This window comes from Gobius niger (assembly GCF_951799975.1).
Source record: "Gobius niger genome assembly, chromosome: 4".
Classification (NCBI taxonomy): Eukaryota; Metazoa; Chordata; class Actinopteri; order Gobiiformes; family Gobiidae; genus Gobius; species Gobius niger.
In genome coordinates this window covers 12,193,848-12,211,725 of record NC_136855.1, presented here as the reverse complement: position 1 = coordinate 12,211,725, position 17,878 = coordinate 12,193,848, and the positions used below count along the sequence as shown (strand labels likewise).

The following is a 17,878-nucleotide window of genomic DNA, read 5'->3' as shown; positions in this document are numbered from 1 at the left end:
TGTGAATAAAATGTTTGCATATAAGTAATAAATTATTCACCTCATAATCAATATTATTATTCTCAACCTCTATCCCAAAATTGATTTCATTTATTATAAAAAAGCTAATTGGATCACCTTGGATTGAAGCCGTCTCTGAAAGTCTTCCCAAAAACATCAGGTCGTCATTCTCTGTATTACAAAAAAAAATAATCTTTTTTTAAATCTATGTTTTATAAATTGGTTCGTTGGGTATATTTTAAAATGGAATTTCTTTCACTTTGAATGGGATTGGGAAAGAGAGATATTTTGTTCTAATTCTATATTCTTTTTAAGAATATAGTTCCTTTTCACAGAATTACAATTTAGTAAATTAGATCTTAAAAATGTGTTATTACATTTAGGTTTACAAAAGTCACTGCTTCAATTCAAAGTTGTCTCAATTTTGGGGAAATATTTGAATAAAACATATCCCGTTTAACCATAGACTGAACCAATATTGGAATAGCTTTTACCATTTGATTATAATTTCTTATAATTTCTTCTCTGTATTTCTTAGTACAATGAATTTGGAATTTCTTGCAAAAACCTTCATATTATAAAATTCCCCCTTCGTCATTTAAGAAATGTGCAACAGCCCACACACCTTGAGAAAGTTAGAGTTATCAAATTATCTCTCCATATTTTCAAGTATTGAGTGTTTTCTTTCCTGTAAAACATCCGCGCAATGGTTAGCACATAGCTGATTGGCCGGCGTCTCATGGAAATCGCAAGTTTTCACACTTCGTAAGCGTTTTCTGGCGGACTAAAAACATATTTATCACACACCAATAAAGTAAGGCCAAAATCGGGTCCGTGTGGATGTTTTTTCACAGCAAAATGTTCAGCAGAGGCTAAAAAAAAACGGCCCTCGTTAGCATCGCTTTGCTAACGATAGCATTCGTAGCATGAGGCTAGCATAGTTTCCTGGTTAGCGGTGTTTGTTTTTGTCTTTATGGGCTGTTGAACCATTTTGCTCCCCTCCATCCTTTGTATCTATATTTAGTAGAAAAATATATAAAAAATATTCATAAATTCCTTTGTTTTCCCCCTCTGGCTGCTTCGAACATGACCATATATAAATATTTGCAAAGACGCTGTACATATCTATAGCGTAGTTTTAAACAACGTCACCATCTGTACACTGAAATGTGAGATGGGAGAATCTAACACACTAATTACGCTTTTACAAATGACACGTTGACCGGTAATACGAACACCTCCCATTAACAGAATTGCGGTGGTGTTTCCTCTAAAAAAAAAAAAAAAAAAAGAAGAAAAGTGGCCAGCCAGCACTTCTCCTTACACATGTCTCCAGCGTGAGGGCTGCGGCTCCGGTCTGACCCAGATACCCAGCGATACATCCTCGGCTAACGACATACACTGTTCACATCTGCACCGGGGAGAGACTGTGGAGAATCGCTGTGCCCTGTAAATGTCATCCATCATCGAGCATAACTGTGACGTCTCTATTGTTTATTAGGACTACTGTTCTCGCGGGGAAGTCCGGGGAGAAGTCTGGCGAAGAGATATGTTTATTTCACTTTCTTGACGGTTTTCTTTGTTGCAGCTAATAGGCAAATTTTGTTCTAGTGTAGCCTATATTTCAGGGGTTTGAGGATAAATTAGGATTTCAGTATATGGAATAAATATTTCATTTTCTGAACATACATTATGAATATCAGAACTGGCTGTTTATTCAGACTCCTTTGCAGTTGTAGTCTTTGCTTTGTTTGTTCTCATTGGGGTTAGTCCCTTGTTTTGTTTCATTTAGACCTGATTCTGGCCAGGTTTTGACTTGGTGTAGTGCAGCGGCAGGACTATACTGGTCATTGAACTCTTTCTTTGGCGATACTTGTGTGAGCAGTTTGGGAACCACTGCTATATACAGTATGTGATGTAAGCTAGAGAATTGTACCAAACGCTGAAATATTTAACGTTCGCTCAGGTCAGTGGTTCCCAACTGTTTTTTTTGTCTCACGGACCGCCTGGACCGTACGGTTATCTGATGATGTCACACTAGCATGTTGGGGCAGGAGCCAGTTGTACTTTCGCAAGTAGTATCTAAAAAGAACATTTATGAATGACAAAAATGATCATTAATATCACTGACTGGTTGGTGATCTCTCTGTACAAAACCAAAAACCTCCTTGAAAACAAAATCGTTTTACCTTCCCCCCACCTGTATAAACACAATAGGCCTATAGAACGCTGTGATGTCACCTGAAACCCAGCAATAAAGAAAGATGTTGTGTCAAAAAAAATGGAAAAAAAAAATTAAGTAGCTAGTGTTCCCTAGAAAGTCTTTCTGAATACTAATTAAATATATTTAGATTTTTAATTAGAAGTAATTCCAAGCACCTCCAGCTAAGGGCTTGTGTACCCTCTGGGGTCCCAGTACTGGGAGACAATGGGTGAGGCTATTTGTTTCTGTGGGTGATATTCCTTTGATCTCTTTTGGCCCAGTTCATTGTGGCACATTTTTGTTAATAATAATATATATGCTTTTACATAACAATCGTCAAAAGTAGCAGCATACTTTGGTGACTCATCAGGTCGTATAAACTCTGGGCTCTGGTGATAGTGTTTGCTTCCATTCACTCAACTCTTTTGTTCCTGAAGATCCACTGTCTGCTTAAAAGAATGCACAAAACATAATTTTTAGTGAGTTGTTGTGAATCTGTTGTGATGTTTTTAATTTTTTTTTGTTCTGACTAAAGCCAAAAGGGTGCCGACATAAAGTGATTAAAACAAAAGTAGTTCCTCATTAACAACTGTGTGACATTCAAGGCAACATCTCTAATTTACTTAAGCGCCGCCTGTCTATCTAGTCTTCTTAAAAAACATGATTGTTTGTGTAGCGTAAATAAAGTGCTCCTGTGCGCATCTCCAGGCCCTGAATTTCAATGGGGCACTGCGTGCTGCTGATTTAATTGTGGACAAAGGAGCCTTGATGAGAGCTGAAAGGTTGCCTGGCTACTGGTATACACCACAGCATCAAGGACTTAACTGTGTTTTGAAACCTGACTTAAAAAAAAAAAGAGGCAAACACGCTTCACAATGAAAGCTCTCGGGGCTTTGAGATCAGATAAAAGACCATCCTAAAACAGCATTGTTCATTATCGGAAGCATTTTGTGATTTCGTTAATTTAACATGAATGTGAAAGAGGTGCTTTGCGACAGATGTTGAGTCTGTCTGGAGGGTTTTCTGCTGCCATCTGCTGGTCTGGTGTGTTAGTGCAATAGATTCAGCATACAATAACAAAGGGTTGTTTACAATTGGTTGTTTGTACAGGTGCTCGTCATATAATTAGAATATCATGAAAAAGTACATTTATTTCTGTAATTCAACTTAAAATGTGAAACTAATATATGATATAGACTCATTACATGCAAAGTGACATAATTTTCATGATTACGGCTTATAGTCCATTTAAAAAATATTCCAATTTTATAAGATTTTTAATTTGGAGTTTTTAAAAGCTGAGCCATAATAATCAAAATTATGACAAATAAAGGCTATACATATCTCACTTTCTGCATCATATATTAGTTTTACAGTATAAGTTGAATAACAGAAATGAATGCACTTTTTCATGATATTCTAATTACATGACGAGCACCTGTATTTGTGTATTCCTACATTACATTCAACATTAATGATACAGAGAGTCTGACCATAATCCCATAGTATGTTGAATAAAATGCAAGGCAGGTTTATTTTTAGAGTACAATTCACAGTTGCATAAAACTACAAGCCATACCCAATCAATTAAACTTCAATATAATGAAAAGTAAGTAAAAGCAAAGAGTGTAGATAAAATATTTTCAGTTGTCAAAGGCACAGGCAAAAAATAACTGTTTTGAGCCTGGATTTGAACTTTGTCAGGCCTGTCTCACATCCGCAGCCTCACCATGTTTAGTCCAGACTCTGGGAACCACCTGCATAACCTTGTCAATATTTTTTTTCTGCCCTTTTTGTAGAGTTTTACATAATGAATATTACTTATATTACTATATTACTGCCCCCCCCCGAGCTCACTCTCTTCGCCTACATGTAAAAGAGATGCCTTCCAGTGTAGTCGAGTACATCCATCATCATCTATCGCCGATTCATTTCCTACCCATCTTGAACATTTCGATATTTACCTTTCGTTTGATTTCTTCTTCGTCTGCAGCGGTGTCTAACCTTGAGAAGGAGAGTAAGCTGTCGCTCCACTACCAGGCGCCATGGCACCAGTTCCACAACGTCTTTCACCCCTGCACTCGGCCGCCGTGTTTGGAGGAGCTGCACCGAAACGCCCAGTTCTGCCTCAGAGCCCTGCAACAAGGTACGACAAGTCCAGGTTTACACTGCTCACAGAAATATAAAGAAATTCTAACATGACACATAACACTTTGACGATGCAGACGAGCAACAGAAGAGGTCCACGAGTCGAGAGAGGAGCCGGGTAACCATCTCGATCTCGGTGGCGCCGCCTATGCCCACCTTCCCTTCACCGCACACCATCCGCAGGCAGCAGAGGAGTCGGCTGGCCAGAGCTGTGAGTGCAAAAAGTCAAGAAAAGCAAACTGTGATCATAGAAGTAAAAATGTATGATGCAACAGGCAAAGCTTCATGGTGGGTCCTGAAGAAGATAAAAAGAGCTAGAGCAAGACCTAGACAATTGATTTGGACTGAGGAATTTGCAGCCCTGCAAATTATTTACCGTCAGTTTGAATAACTTGCGTCTTCCTTGTGTCGTCTTACAGCAAGAGAGAGCGGAGCGAGAGCAAGAACTTGACTATCAACCCAGGAAGGAGATGATTGTTAGGGAAACTGAAATTCAGACTGTACAGAAAAAGGTGAGATGTCCACTTAAAAAAGTAAATAAATTTCAACTCATTTTGCTCTCCAAACCTCTCATGAATCATAAACTGTGTATCTTTCCAAACAGGAGAGATCAGTACGAGAAGAAGTTCAACGAAAGGTAAGGCATAAAATGGTTGTGAGATTATTATTGTTTTTTTTTGTAATGCATATTGATTATAAATTATGTTACTGGATGTAAGACAAAGTTAAAATTAAGGAATTTAGCTCTGCCTTTTAACACATTTAATTGCTCATTTTTCATGATCCCATTTCTGTTGTTGTGTTTTTATTTTTCGTACTCTATCTTTATAGTTTGAGTGTTTTTACTCACTTCATCCAATCGATGGTTGCAACTTCATTCCATGGAATAGAAAGGTATCAGCAACATGCTATTACGTCTTGACACGTTACATTATACATATTTAATTTGACCTTAGACGTCTCGCCTACGACAACATTAGACACAATAAACTGGATTTTACTGTTGAAAAATCCATGCCTATATAGCACAAAAATGTTGGTTCAATGTAACAGCTTCTTTGAGTAAAACCTGCTAAATTTTAAAGACATTATACTCTCATTATCATCATGAATTAAAAGGATACAAAATGATCATCCATCAACATTTCCCCTTCACTACATCCAGTCTATGCTAACAGTCTTTCTTCTGGTGTCCTCAGTCTACCTCGACGGGAGAGAATGAAATCGCTGAGGTCACTGGAGGCCAAAAAGCCAAAGCACCGGCTCCTGCTGCCCCCGTTATGCAGGACAAAAAGGCCGCCCGAACCAGGGAGAGCCACACCTCACCAGACCCAAATTCCGAACCCAGCTCCATTTCTTCCTGCATCATTCCCATCAACGTCACAGGTAAGAAGAGGATAGAATAAGATCAATGCACTATACTAACGTGTGAGCATTTTATCATGTTAAAAAGGTTTGGTTCCTTCTCTTAGAATGTTCTCTCCAGACCATGGGTCTTGTGTTTTAAGTCCATACATTTTTAGGATAATTTCAACACTGAAAGTACCTTCAACGTGCCAGCTGGAAGTCAATGCAGTCTCATGTTTTCCAGGAGTAGGGTTTGACAGAGAAGCCAGTGCCCGCTGCTCCCTTGTCCATTCCCAGTCAGTGCTTCAGAGAAGGAGAAAGCTGCGGCGAAGGAAGACTATCACAGGAATACCTAAAAGAGTGCAACAGGACATGGGTATGTTCAAGTGGACCAGTCGTCTTGAGTTAGATCTGATCCATTAGCTTATGGCTATATGCAGACACCTGACAATGTAAATAAGCATAAAGGTTAAATTACCTCCCTCAAAATGTGCATTCTAATCTAATCTGGTATTCAAAATTACAAGAAGAAAGATTTGAACTGAAGATGTGTCTGTATTTAGATTCAGATGAATCACCAGTGGCAACAAGAGAGCGCACCGTGATTGTTCATGCCAACCCACACCAACTCTCTTTGTATGAAGAAGACCTCTCAATCAGTGGTCGCCTCTCACACACCCGCGACTCTGGCTGCCAGACCGATGACTTCCTTATAGCATGTAAGTTCTTTAATAGATTAGTAAGCATCACATTAACACAGTTTGCAGGAAGGAGATTAGAGTCCCTAGGTATCAAACCAGACAAAGGGAGGTCCAAAATAATAAATTCACACTCTAGGAATAATACAGGAACACTTGTTACTTAAAAATACATTGCAAGAAATGAAAATCTTTGCTTTCCTGTAATTGCGGCTCTTGTTGTAATTACGGGAAAGAATGCCAAGAGGCCAGACCAGGCATGCATCATTTTCACTCTTTTCATTGTCCCTGTAGGTACAGCAGCTCCCTCCCGAAGGCGTATCCGAGCTCAGCGTGGCCATCAAGGTCTCCCTGCCTCACTGTCCCATTCTACGGGCAACATTTCTGCGCTGGGCGACCCATCTGAGACCACTTACACCAGCTCCACCAGCCATAGCCGCTTACGATCTCGCAGCCTCCCACGAGAGGGTGGTCGGCTGCTCGACAGTGACGAAGATGACGATGACGATAATTACGACGACGATGATGATGAGGAGGACGAGGAGCTGTCGCCGTATGAAGCAGAGGACTTTATCCCATCAGGGCCCAGTCCCAGGATGAAGATGATGATGATGAAGGATGAGGAGGAGAGCACCGACGACCAAGCGGCACCCGAGCCTTTACAGCTTGGGACCCTCAAGCGGCTGCAGCGATCGGGGGAAAGAGGCGGAGGTGGGGGTAGTCCGGAGCACAGCTGGATGGAGAGAGGTCGCTCCCGCTTGCCCCGTAAAGCGGACATGGGCAGCTGTGAAATCTCATCAAGTTCGGATACCTTCAGCAGCCCGATTCACTCAGTGTCCACAACGGGAGTGCTAGGTACACACGTGGACCACAAGGAGGACCACCAGTCATCAAGTGGTAACTGGAGTGGGTCTAGCTCAACATGTCCATCGCAGACGTCCGAGACAATCCCGCCTCCCTCGTCGCCGCCACTCACAGGATCGTCCCACTGCGACTCTGAACTGTCGCTCAACACTGTGCCCAATGCCAGTGATGAGGGTTACTCGCTAGATCCCGCTTACCATTCGGATTTAAGACCACAAGGGCAGGGCCACAGGTCTAGTTCTTTCACCTCATCAGCCACCGACCAGCTGGATGATGCAGGAGTAAGTACAGCCAGTGAAGGGGAGTGGGCTTATCCTCCTGACCAAGACCAGATTGACGCTGACCAAGAAAATGACCAGACGCAAAACCAGAGCCATGAATTATCCCAGGAATACAAAGGTCTCCAAGATCAAACATGTTTTACTGACAAGACCTGCAACACTGATAAAGACGGCTACCCAGTCGACACAGACAGTTTTTACTTCTCAAGTGTGAATTCTGGGGAGTGCAACCAAACTTACAGAGGTTACACGTATAACTATGCAGAACAAGGGCCTGAGAGCGTCCAAAACACTGTGGCAGCACCACTACAACATGGGGTTTACAACTATTCATCTGGTACTATGACTTTGGGCAGGACTTGTCGTCCAGTGAAAAAAACAAAAGTCAAACCTCCGCCACCAAAACGGATTTCCTCATTGAGGGAGCCGAGTAGCTGTGTTGATGTTGGAACAGACACACAGACAGAGTATGATCAACCAAAGAGGGTTAATGAACATGAACTTACGTCTTCCATGGATATGAAGCTAGAATTAGAATTAAGTGGTGGTCCAGACCAACTGCAGACATCGTGTCTTGTAGCAGAGCCATTGGGAACCTGGGGGGTGGGTCTACGAGAGACTGTTGACATAGTAGAGCCCATGTCTTTTAGTTCCGCAGACACCCACTCTTTTAAAAACGAAGGCGCTGTACAATCTGACTATGCAGACCTATGGCTTCATAACTCTGAGAAAATTAACAATGGTGAATACACATCGATGTCCAACTCGAGCACAGCCACAGGAACAACTGTTATGGATTGCATCAAATCACCAGAAAGCTCCTCATCCTCTACAGACACCCAAATACAAGCTCCTGCCCAGGCTTCAGAAACTAGGGCAGCTAGCCCCCCACCTCCAGACTTTAAACTGGGATCACCGGAGAAACTGGCAGGCTTAGCCTCACCATCAAGTGGCTATTCGAGTCAATCAGAAACTCCAACATCCACCCTGCCCTCTTCTTCAGCAGCGTTCTTCCCAGGACCATTGTCTCCCTCAACGGGCAAAAGAAAGCCGAAAGTGCCAGAGAGAAAGTCTTCTCTCTCTTCCCTACAGCACTTTCCACGAGACGGAGCTTCCCTTTCCTGTGGCTATAAAAGAGACCCAGACTTTCCACCTCCACCTTCTCAACTTGATCTAAGCATTCTTCACGGTGGTCATGGCAGACACACTCTGTCACACCGAACACATCACATGCACACTTTGCACTACAACAAACACAGAGTTGGAAATGTTTTTAATGCTGGGGCAAAATTACTAAGCCCAGAAACTTCATATAGCAACCCTCCTCCATGTCCAGTCTCTGCTCCGTCAATTTCATTCACTAGTGTGACAACGTCTACTCTACCTGTTCCACGTACAGGGCAGCAGCATACATCCAACCATTCAGCCGATAGTCCAAGTAGTACTGACCAAGACACACCAAGTATAGCAGAGACAGCTACCAGACCAAAATGTCCTCACAGTAGCACCACTCTTGCTCCACCAGTGAACGCCAGACCTCTGCCTCCACGAAGGCCCCCTCCAAGGCCCCCTGGACATGACCACATTTTCTCACCAGAACATTTGCAGCCAACTCCCCCAGGTCGGCACCCAGATGGGCCTCCATCTTATGAAAGCCTGCTATTCAGGCATGATCGATACGGACCGGGAACATTCTGGTCAATGACAGCCTTCAGAACCAGAATAGACCCATTATCAGATACAGATGACGGTTCGCCATTGCATCGACCTGTGCCGCGGGCACCTCATCCTTCCCCTGTTGATCTACACACACATATACAGTCACACACTGAGTTCAGAGGACTCTCTCATTCAAGTAAAGGTCACCCAGAGTTCAGAGTTTTGGGAGAGCGTTCTTTTTCGCAAGATGACGATGAGGAGGATGAAGAAGAAGAAGAGGAGGAACCAGTCAAAGAGCCACTGAGACCTACATGTTCCCGAATAAGCATGCGATCTGATCACCCTCCACCCCCGGCCTACGGGGGATTCCATTCTGACTCAGGGCCCTGGTCTAGTCCACTCAAAGTGCCTGGTACCACAGCAGAGACATCGCACCCTTACCTAATCAGCGATGCAAAAAGAGGCGGACCCGAAGAGCAAGTCGGAGAGGAAGAGGTGACATCAGGTGCTACCAGAAGTGCCCATCAGCAGCAGCTCCAAGAGAGCAAAGATGACTCAACCACTCCTGATACAGAAGACTACTTTAGTAAAGGTAAGAGTCTGATATTCTGGTGCACAATTACTGTAAGCTATGAAAACTATTTTAAAAGTGTGATTTAAAGTGGCATCCTAATTTTAAAAAACACCCACGTCATATATGATGGTGATATTGTTTTCTGCAGATTCTACACCCAGTGATAATTCACTCTCACCTGTGACAGACGACGCCAAAGTGGATGATGACATAATTATAACCTCCCCTAACAAGAGCCGTACTACAGAGGATTTGTTTGCCATGATACACAGGTACTCCGTCTTTTCTGTAAAACTGTGACAATGTTTACACAATTCTTCATCACACAATTTCTGTTTTTCAGATCTAAGAGAAAGGTCCTAGGTCGTAAAGATTCCGGAGACGTGAACACAAAGTCTCGCCATTGCCTTCCAGCAGCAGTGAATAGTGGTAATATCCCTACAATCACCGTCCCACCTGCCCCTCCTGCCCCTCCTGTCCATGTTCCAGTGACGCTGGCATGTGCTGCTGGGGCACAGCGAGTTCCGGTGCCCATCTACCGCAGTGCAAAAAAGTCCAGTACGTCAAATGAGGAATTTAAACTTTTGTTGCTGAAGAAGGGTAGTAGATCTGACACCAGCTACCGCATGTCAGCAATAGAGATTTTAAAGAGCCCCATAACTCCTAAAACACCTGGGGATTCCCTCCAAGAAGGACAATTCAGACAAGCAGAAGAACTATCCTCAACCCTACAAGAAGCCGCTCTGTCAAACCTGGAACCTGTCCATATACCTGGTCTCTTTCCCAGAGCAAACACGGAGAGTTTTACTCCCAAAACCCTGCCTATGTCAGCTGCGTCTCGTCAGGGGCGCTCCCGGATCCCCCCTGTAGCAAACAGCAGTCGGTATAGTACACGCAGCCGGCTCTATACCGCCCCAATGCAAGCCATTTCTGAAGGAGACACAGAAAACTCCGATGGGAGCCCCCATGATGATCGATCGTCCTAATAGCGTGAGACCAGAGATGTCCGACCTCTACTCTGAGACAGGTCCAGCCTTTTGATATGGCCCTGCTACTTTTTAAATCTTGAAAAGGGTGCGTCACCTGGGCCAGTAGTGACTCCACAATGACACTTAAATCTGACTTGCATAATACACACTTGTTTATACCTTTTCTATTCAGTCAGTGTAGCAAGACACTGCTCATTTAATGAATAAAAGTGAAAACGTCTTGCAAAATACTGCATCAGAAGAAAATCTGGAAGAAAACAAAACTGGAAACCTATTTTCAATAAACTGTCTTTTTTAAGAAAAAATTAAAAAGTTCAACATTTTTTAAATAATCAAAATGTGTGTGTGCATGTACGAGCACATACAACATCCACTAATATTTTTAATTATGTTTTAAATGGTGTGGGTGAATGTATAATTTAAAAAGACATTTCTAAAAATATAGATAAAAATACTTTTGGCCCAGAGAAGAGGCCAAACACTATGTCAGCCGTTATTTTGTTAATACTAATGAGACTTCAATAATAAACCAAATTATGTATTAAACTTCATCAATGGACATAGATGAGGTCACTAAGAGCCAATCATGCTATATTTCTTCATACAAATTATATTAAAAAAATAACATGATGCATGTATTTTTGTAGAATTGCGCCTCAGAACATGAAGACAAAGTTCATCATGTTGCATGACCTTATATATAAAATCCCCAGATCCTGGTTTCTGTCAACATTTTTGTGGCTCCATTGTATTGTTGGAATATTTAATCTTTCACTGTGAAAGGTTTCAGTGATATCACATGCCAGTGAGTTATCTTGGACTGAGTGTCTCATGATGGAACAAGGTCTTGTGTGCCTATAGTGGAGCGACTTAAGAAACAGGTGAATTATGGACAATCGCACAAAGGCCTTTTGTACTAGAAGTAGTTATTAGTCTGGGCAGTACTTGCCCACTTGAATCCAATCAAATTCAACTTCCTCTAGTAGATTTTCCAGTTTCGGCAGGCCTGTTGTGCTTCAGGCCTAAAACAGAAAAGTGCATTTCAGAACAGACACTATAAAGTGCAGTTGGTGACGATGCTAGAAGGTACTCAATCGGTTTGGGACTAGATTTGGACAGGTTTCCATGAGCCAATCTTACTTTTGCACTTCTTGAGAGGGAGGTTTTTCTTATAATGAAATAACAATGTATATTTGTACTAAAACTATAGTAATATCTATATAAGACGGGCAGATTTTTTTGTAACAAACCACTGAGTGTAGCAAAGAAGAACAGGTCTTACTAACATGAAAACTAACAGTTCTCTAACCTCTCTTGTTGCCTCTCCATTATTTGCAGTGACCCAGTAGCATTGGGCTGGTGGACATTCAAAACATTCACCGAGGTAGCCACGCCTCTCAAACAAACAAAACCTTTTTTTGGATTACTTACTCTGAGTTAATTGCAGGGGCCTGTAATAAATGTTGAAAATACAAATTAATGCAATGGCATCGGAAACTGTGTAAAATTATGAATTTCCATAAAAATCCAGTTGCTTTTTGAGTGTCCAACTGCCTTTTAGAGCCGATATTACCCAATATTCTATTACATTTCCAGATATTTATGAGACATAGAATAATATTTGTAAAGGGGATCCTAAAAGTGATCGTGAGCTTCAAATTTGTGCTTAATATGGTTAAGAGCTGTTGCAATGCTGCTGAGCCTCAGACAAGCCTCTTAATCACACAGTAATATTTATAAATGGTTATTTACAACAATAAGAAATTTACTTACTGACCTGGGGTTGAGTAATCGTGAGCGTAATCCACACCAGAGTCCAAGAGAGGTGAATTGGTCTTTCAGGACTGTTATTTATGACGGTTATTCTATGCATCATTGATTCTGGAAACTGGGTTGTTCATGCATTCAGAGACTGTACTTCAAACAAAACATTCACTGTATTCTGTGAATACTTCTGCAAAACAAATTATTGTTTATTGTAAATTCATAGATAGATAGATAGATAGATAGATAGATAGATAGATAGATAGATAGATAGATAGATAGATAGATAGATAGGCAGACAGACAGAATCACAACTGATAAAACTCAGCGAACCTGAATTGCAGAACTGACACTGTGCAAGATGGAGAGCGTACAATGCTGTGAATTAACATTATGAATTTTACATTGATCATATTGCTAAAGCGCACTTGTTCCTGTTCATTGTTTGATTTGTTGTGTTTACAATAGCATGCAATAAGTAATGAAAAAAGAACCAAGAAAAGGACACCACCATATCATTATTTTTATCTGAGGGATGTGTCCATACCACAAGAAGATATTTTGTATTTTCTGTTGAATTGTCTAGTTCGATAGTGTGTTATAGGTGTACAAACTGTCTGGCTAATTCTGTTCTGTATAGTCGTGCTCACCAACAAGGGTTAATCCTGTACTGTATATCTACTACTCACTGGACAATCATTCGTCTATGTAAAGAAAATAATAGAGAATCTTTCGTGAGGAAGAATCCACTTTTGGTGCTGGTCCTAGTTTTGCTGGAGCTGTGAAAGTTGGAAAGAGAAGAGAAAGATACAGTATATTAACCAGAACAACAAGCTTCATTCAAAGTGCATATACGGAAAACACGTGGTAAAAGTATGATTGAAAAATATCATCAACTGACTCCAAATTAAGTTTGATTTGATCTAACAAAAGTCATTTTTAATTTTCATGAACAAAACAGGCATTGACTGTAAAAAAGCGTCACATAAAAATGTCAAAAATATCAAGGGTGGAAGTTTGTTTAGTGTTTGGGCAAATGGTGCAATATTGAATTTTTTTGTCCACTGAGCACCTATTTATTATTGGATGCAGCTTAGTCCAAAATTGTTATAACTCAAATATAACTTGACAGAAATACTAAAAATGTGTATTTAAAATAAAATATGGATTAACACTAAACATGCTCACCTTGATACAGTGAAGAAGAAGACCGAAGACACGGTTTAACTGTCGACATAAAATGAGCTCTATGTTTAAAACTAGCTAGGACTTATAAGATTTGAATCACTTTTGTATTTTTGTACAAACCTGTAAATATGTTTTTAAAGAAAAAAATGTTGAAAAAGCTTTCTTTTGTAAAATAAATCAATAAATGACTAAAAACAATACTCGCGCATTGATGCTTCAATGGGGTGAATGAAACGTGGAGCTTTAGTTACAGCACAAAGGTGCTTTAACAGTGTTGAGGGCTCTGATAAATAGTCTCAAGTTTTATAGCGCTTTTCCACCTTCACTAGGCACTCAGATCGCTTTACAGCAAGGAACCACTCACCCATTTACACTCTCATTCACACAGCAGCGCATGCAGACGCTGGAGGCAAGGTGGGAGCCGGGATTCGAACCCCCAACCATCCAATCACGAGACGACCCGCTCTACCATCTGCAACACTGTCGCTCTTGAGTGGAATGAAATGCACGCATACTGTGCATACTCATATGAGTCCAAATGTGCCCATTAGGCATCAGTGTTTTGTTCACTTTGTGGATCTAATGGTTCCCAACCTTAAAGCCCCCTTAGTGTGTGCTGGAATCAGGCCGTGCCCGACAATACAAAAACACAGCTCTCACAAATGCATCCAAACTGAAAAACAATGTTCAATAAATATTCAAATACAGCATATAGATGAAGTAGAAGTAGAAAAAATGTATTGTCCCCGTGGGGAAATTCATTTAGATAGAAATTGGAGAGTTTTTTAACCCATAGGCCTGTATCTCAGTCAAATGCCATGATCATGATCAAATAAATATCTCTTAGGGCCGATGGGCAGGAGCTGATATTGCTGCAGTACCACCCCCTGGTGGCCAGGGGTGACTCCAACAGAACCTCCCCAGCACTGCTTGGAGCCTATAGCTCCAAATTTTCTTTCTAAAAATTGCTATGACACATGTAATAATGTTGGGCTATGTATCACAGTTAACCACGCTGATTTTTGTACACTGAGAAAAATAAAACATTGGCTTAATCTGCAAATTGTTTAGAAATCATTTACATCCGCATTTTACTAGTTGTTCATAATGATATATATTCATTAGTCCAACTATAAATGTTTCATCTGTAACTGTGAACATTTTAAATTGGTTCAACAAAAAAATGTTCCTGACTTGAATGTTCAAAGGTTAATTGAGTCAATTTAAAACTCTTCATTAGCAGATATGAGCCAATTTAAATTTTTTCATTGAACCAATGTACTTTTAATGGCTTAATCAATGCCATTTATTGATTTCATTTAAATTGATTAATTTCATTAAAACACATTTGGATTAATTTACTTTTTTATTGCCAAAGACATTGTATGTACAAATGCAAATTGCAATATTTTGTAATATGAGTAATGTAGGTACACACAAACATTTCATACTTTCTAATTTTTCAATTCTTGGCTCAAGGTTCAAAAGCTGGTTAAACATTTTGAGAAAAAGTGTTAAAACTGTAGTATAATGTATTTAGCCACATTGTTATGCATTTTCAAACACTTTCACAGCAAAACTGGATGAACAAGAATTTTCCAAAAAACAACAACTGTGCAGCCAAGGTACAGCATACTAATCACTGCATCAGTCTCCCTGTGATCCGTGTTCATTTCTTGTTATCCAGTCCCATGAGTACCTTCAGGATGAATTCAACTGTGCGTTCACATTTCTTTGGGTACTTCATGTTGAGGCGTTATGAGTCCGAATTGCAAAGTCTTGAACCATTGAATGCAGATCTGTCACAATCTTCACGATGGGTGTTACGACGACTGCCATCGGCTCGTCCTCCACACGGAAATCTTGCTGAATCTGCAAAACATGAGGGGAATAACACATATTAGAATTTACAAATAATGCAATGATTTTCATGGTCGGGTCTAAACCCGGCTAAAGAAGAAGAAGAAGAAGATCTTTATTTATATAGCGCCTTTCACAGACATATAGTCACAAAGCGCTTTACATGAGACAATTGCACATTCACTCCATACTCAGTGGTGGAAAGCTACGTTTGTAGCTTCAGTTTCCCCTGGGGGAGACTGTCAGAGGCGCTTTCGCGACTACACACGTCTGCGCCAACGGACCCTCTGACACCACCATACATTCACTCACACACACATCATTCATCCTGGCCTATTGCACATGTTTTTAGTGGTAGGGGAAACCGGAGTACCCGGAGGAAACCTACGCAGACACGGGGAGAACATGCAAACTCCAGGTCAAACCAGGTCTTAACCAGGTCAAACAGAGTCTGAATGAGCCACTGGTATCTTAACTTTATAATTACAGTATGAGGGTTTTGTAAATAACATTACTGCAGCTGTAGATAAAACTGAAAATACATGTATTAAAGGGGAGCTCTGAGAAAGTATGTAAGTAAGTATGTCCGCTCTCAAAATACCCAAATCAGTAATAAATGTGCACTTCATGTTAAACACAAACCAGAATCTTACAATATTTGAAATGTCGTTCTTCTTCTCTTTCTATGAAAAAGCCTGATTTCCCCCATTTTGTAAAGTAAAGTTAGAAAATGATACATTCCTATGGTATTTCTTAATTAAAATATAAAGAAGCATATATATACACCAATTTTAGACAAAAGGACTGGCTCCAGTATTTACATGATGTTGATCTTTTGCAAAATTTTAGGTATTGCACAGCACTACAAGAGAACTAATTTTAGTTTTTGGGTAAAATAAAACCATATTTCTCCTGCAACTCTAATATCGTCAGCTTTCAGTTCATTTTCTAATATTTGTACAATACCCTTATTCATTTATATGTTTCTTTGACAGGGACAGTTCAAGAAAACATTGCCAACTCAGTGGCCGATGTTATGTACATAACATCCAAAGGCTTATTTGCAGATTTTTTTCAAATGCATTATAGTACATGATTGGCTCTATATGAGGGACTTCTGACTAGATTCTCCGAGAGTCGCTGCTCTTCCTCTCCCGTTATTTCCTTGTCGGGGATTAGCAGTGTCTCGTCCAAATTAATGAAAAGCTCTAGATTCCATGGACAGTGAATTACCCATGAACAGTTGATGGTACATGTTAAAAACATTATGTTGGATGTAAATACTTGACCGAAGAAAAAAGTTAGCCCTTAGCTTGAGGACAAAAACATCTACCACGATGGAACACGGACATGTCCTTCAGTGAAGCCTTTACATCCAGTATGATGTTTATAACACTGACTGTCAGTAACTTACAGCCTGCCATGTAATCTAGAACTATTCATTTATTTGGATGAGACACTGTTAATCCTCCATAGGGAAATAATGGGAGAGGAAAGCAGTGCCTCCCAGAGAGTCCAGTCTGAAGTCACGTGTCACTTGTGTGAATAGAGCCCATTGTCAGCTCGCACACTTGTCAAAAAAGATCCATTTATTGGCTCTGATCAAATGTAAAACTACAAGATGCACATATGTTATGTAGGCCATTGATCAGGAACCCAGAGAACCAATAAAGAACCGATCAAATAGAGAAATGATTAATAGCATTGATGTTGCTCAAATCTGAACAGTTAAGTTTTGTAAATTATGTAAAATTGGCGGTTGTTAATACCATACCTAATATAATAAGAGATTTTACAGCTAAGAGCACAAGCACTACAAAGACATGATTATTTTCAAGCCCAGTCATACCTGATGTTCTTTAAATGCGCGTCCACTGGAACAGCATCACTAACTTCAGTACACATGGTGTGTACCTGCATCCAGTGTACTGCTCATGGAAGCCTGTAAAACAATTATTTAACTGTAAACAAGTATGTACAGACATTGTAGTAATTTAAATATATAGATATATTCTTGAAAATGTGCTGGTACAATAAGGTTACATAACATTATGCCTTTCAAATAATGCATAGACCTACCTCCTCAAATGGAGATGACCAGCAAACAGGAGTCCTCGTCCTAGTACTGGTGTCGGGGACGGCTCCTGTGCAGATGAGACACAGAAAAATACATTACTTAACTGTAAATGGTCTCATTTTTTCAGCAAATTTAACAGACTAAAATGCATATAGTCTTTTGAATGTAATAAATAAGTTAAGAAAAAAAGTGCAACGCATATTCATGCTAAAATTACAAAAAGTAC

General features: G+C 40.3%; 1 protein-coding gene across 3 annotated transcripts in view; it reads left to right on the top strand.

Annotated features, from left to right (window-relative positions):
• The window catches only part of nhsb (Nance-Horan syndrome b (congenital cataracts and dental anomalies)), a 59,718-nt gene extending 47,460 nt beyond the window's left edge, over positions 1 to 12,258 (top strand). The window contains exons 2-12 of one of the 3 annotated variants that reach the window (XM_079555017.1): positions 4,197 to 4,349; positions 4,429 to 4,562; positions 4,771 to 4,863; positions 4,956 to 4,988; positions 5,183 to 5,245; positions 5,551 to 5,737; positions 5,943 to 6,074; positions 6,262 to 6,417; positions 6,691 to 9,792; positions 9,923 to 10,046; positions 10,118 to 12,258. In XM_079555017.1, coding sequence (XP_079411143.1) covers positions 4,197 to 4,349; positions 4,429 to 4,562; positions 4,771 to 4,863; positions 4,956 to 4,988; positions 5,183 to 5,245; positions 5,551 to 5,737; positions 5,943 to 6,074; positions 6,262 to 6,417; positions 6,691 to 9,792; positions 9,923 to 10,046; positions 10,118 to 10,760 — 4,820 coding nt within the window. In that variant the 3' untranslated portion in view covers positions 10,761 to 12,258. The remainder of the gene's footprint in view (positions 1 to 4,196; positions 4,350 to 4,428; positions 4,563 to 4,770; positions 4,864 to 4,955; positions 4,989 to 5,182; positions 5,246 to 5,550; positions 5,738 to 5,942; positions 6,075 to 6,261; positions 6,418 to 6,690; positions 9,793 to 9,922; positions 10,047 to 10,117) is intronic. The other 2 variants (XM_079555019.1, XM_079555018.1) reach the window with 2 other exon arrangements.
• The last annotated feature ends 5,620 nt before the right edge of the window (positions 12,259 to 17,878 follow it).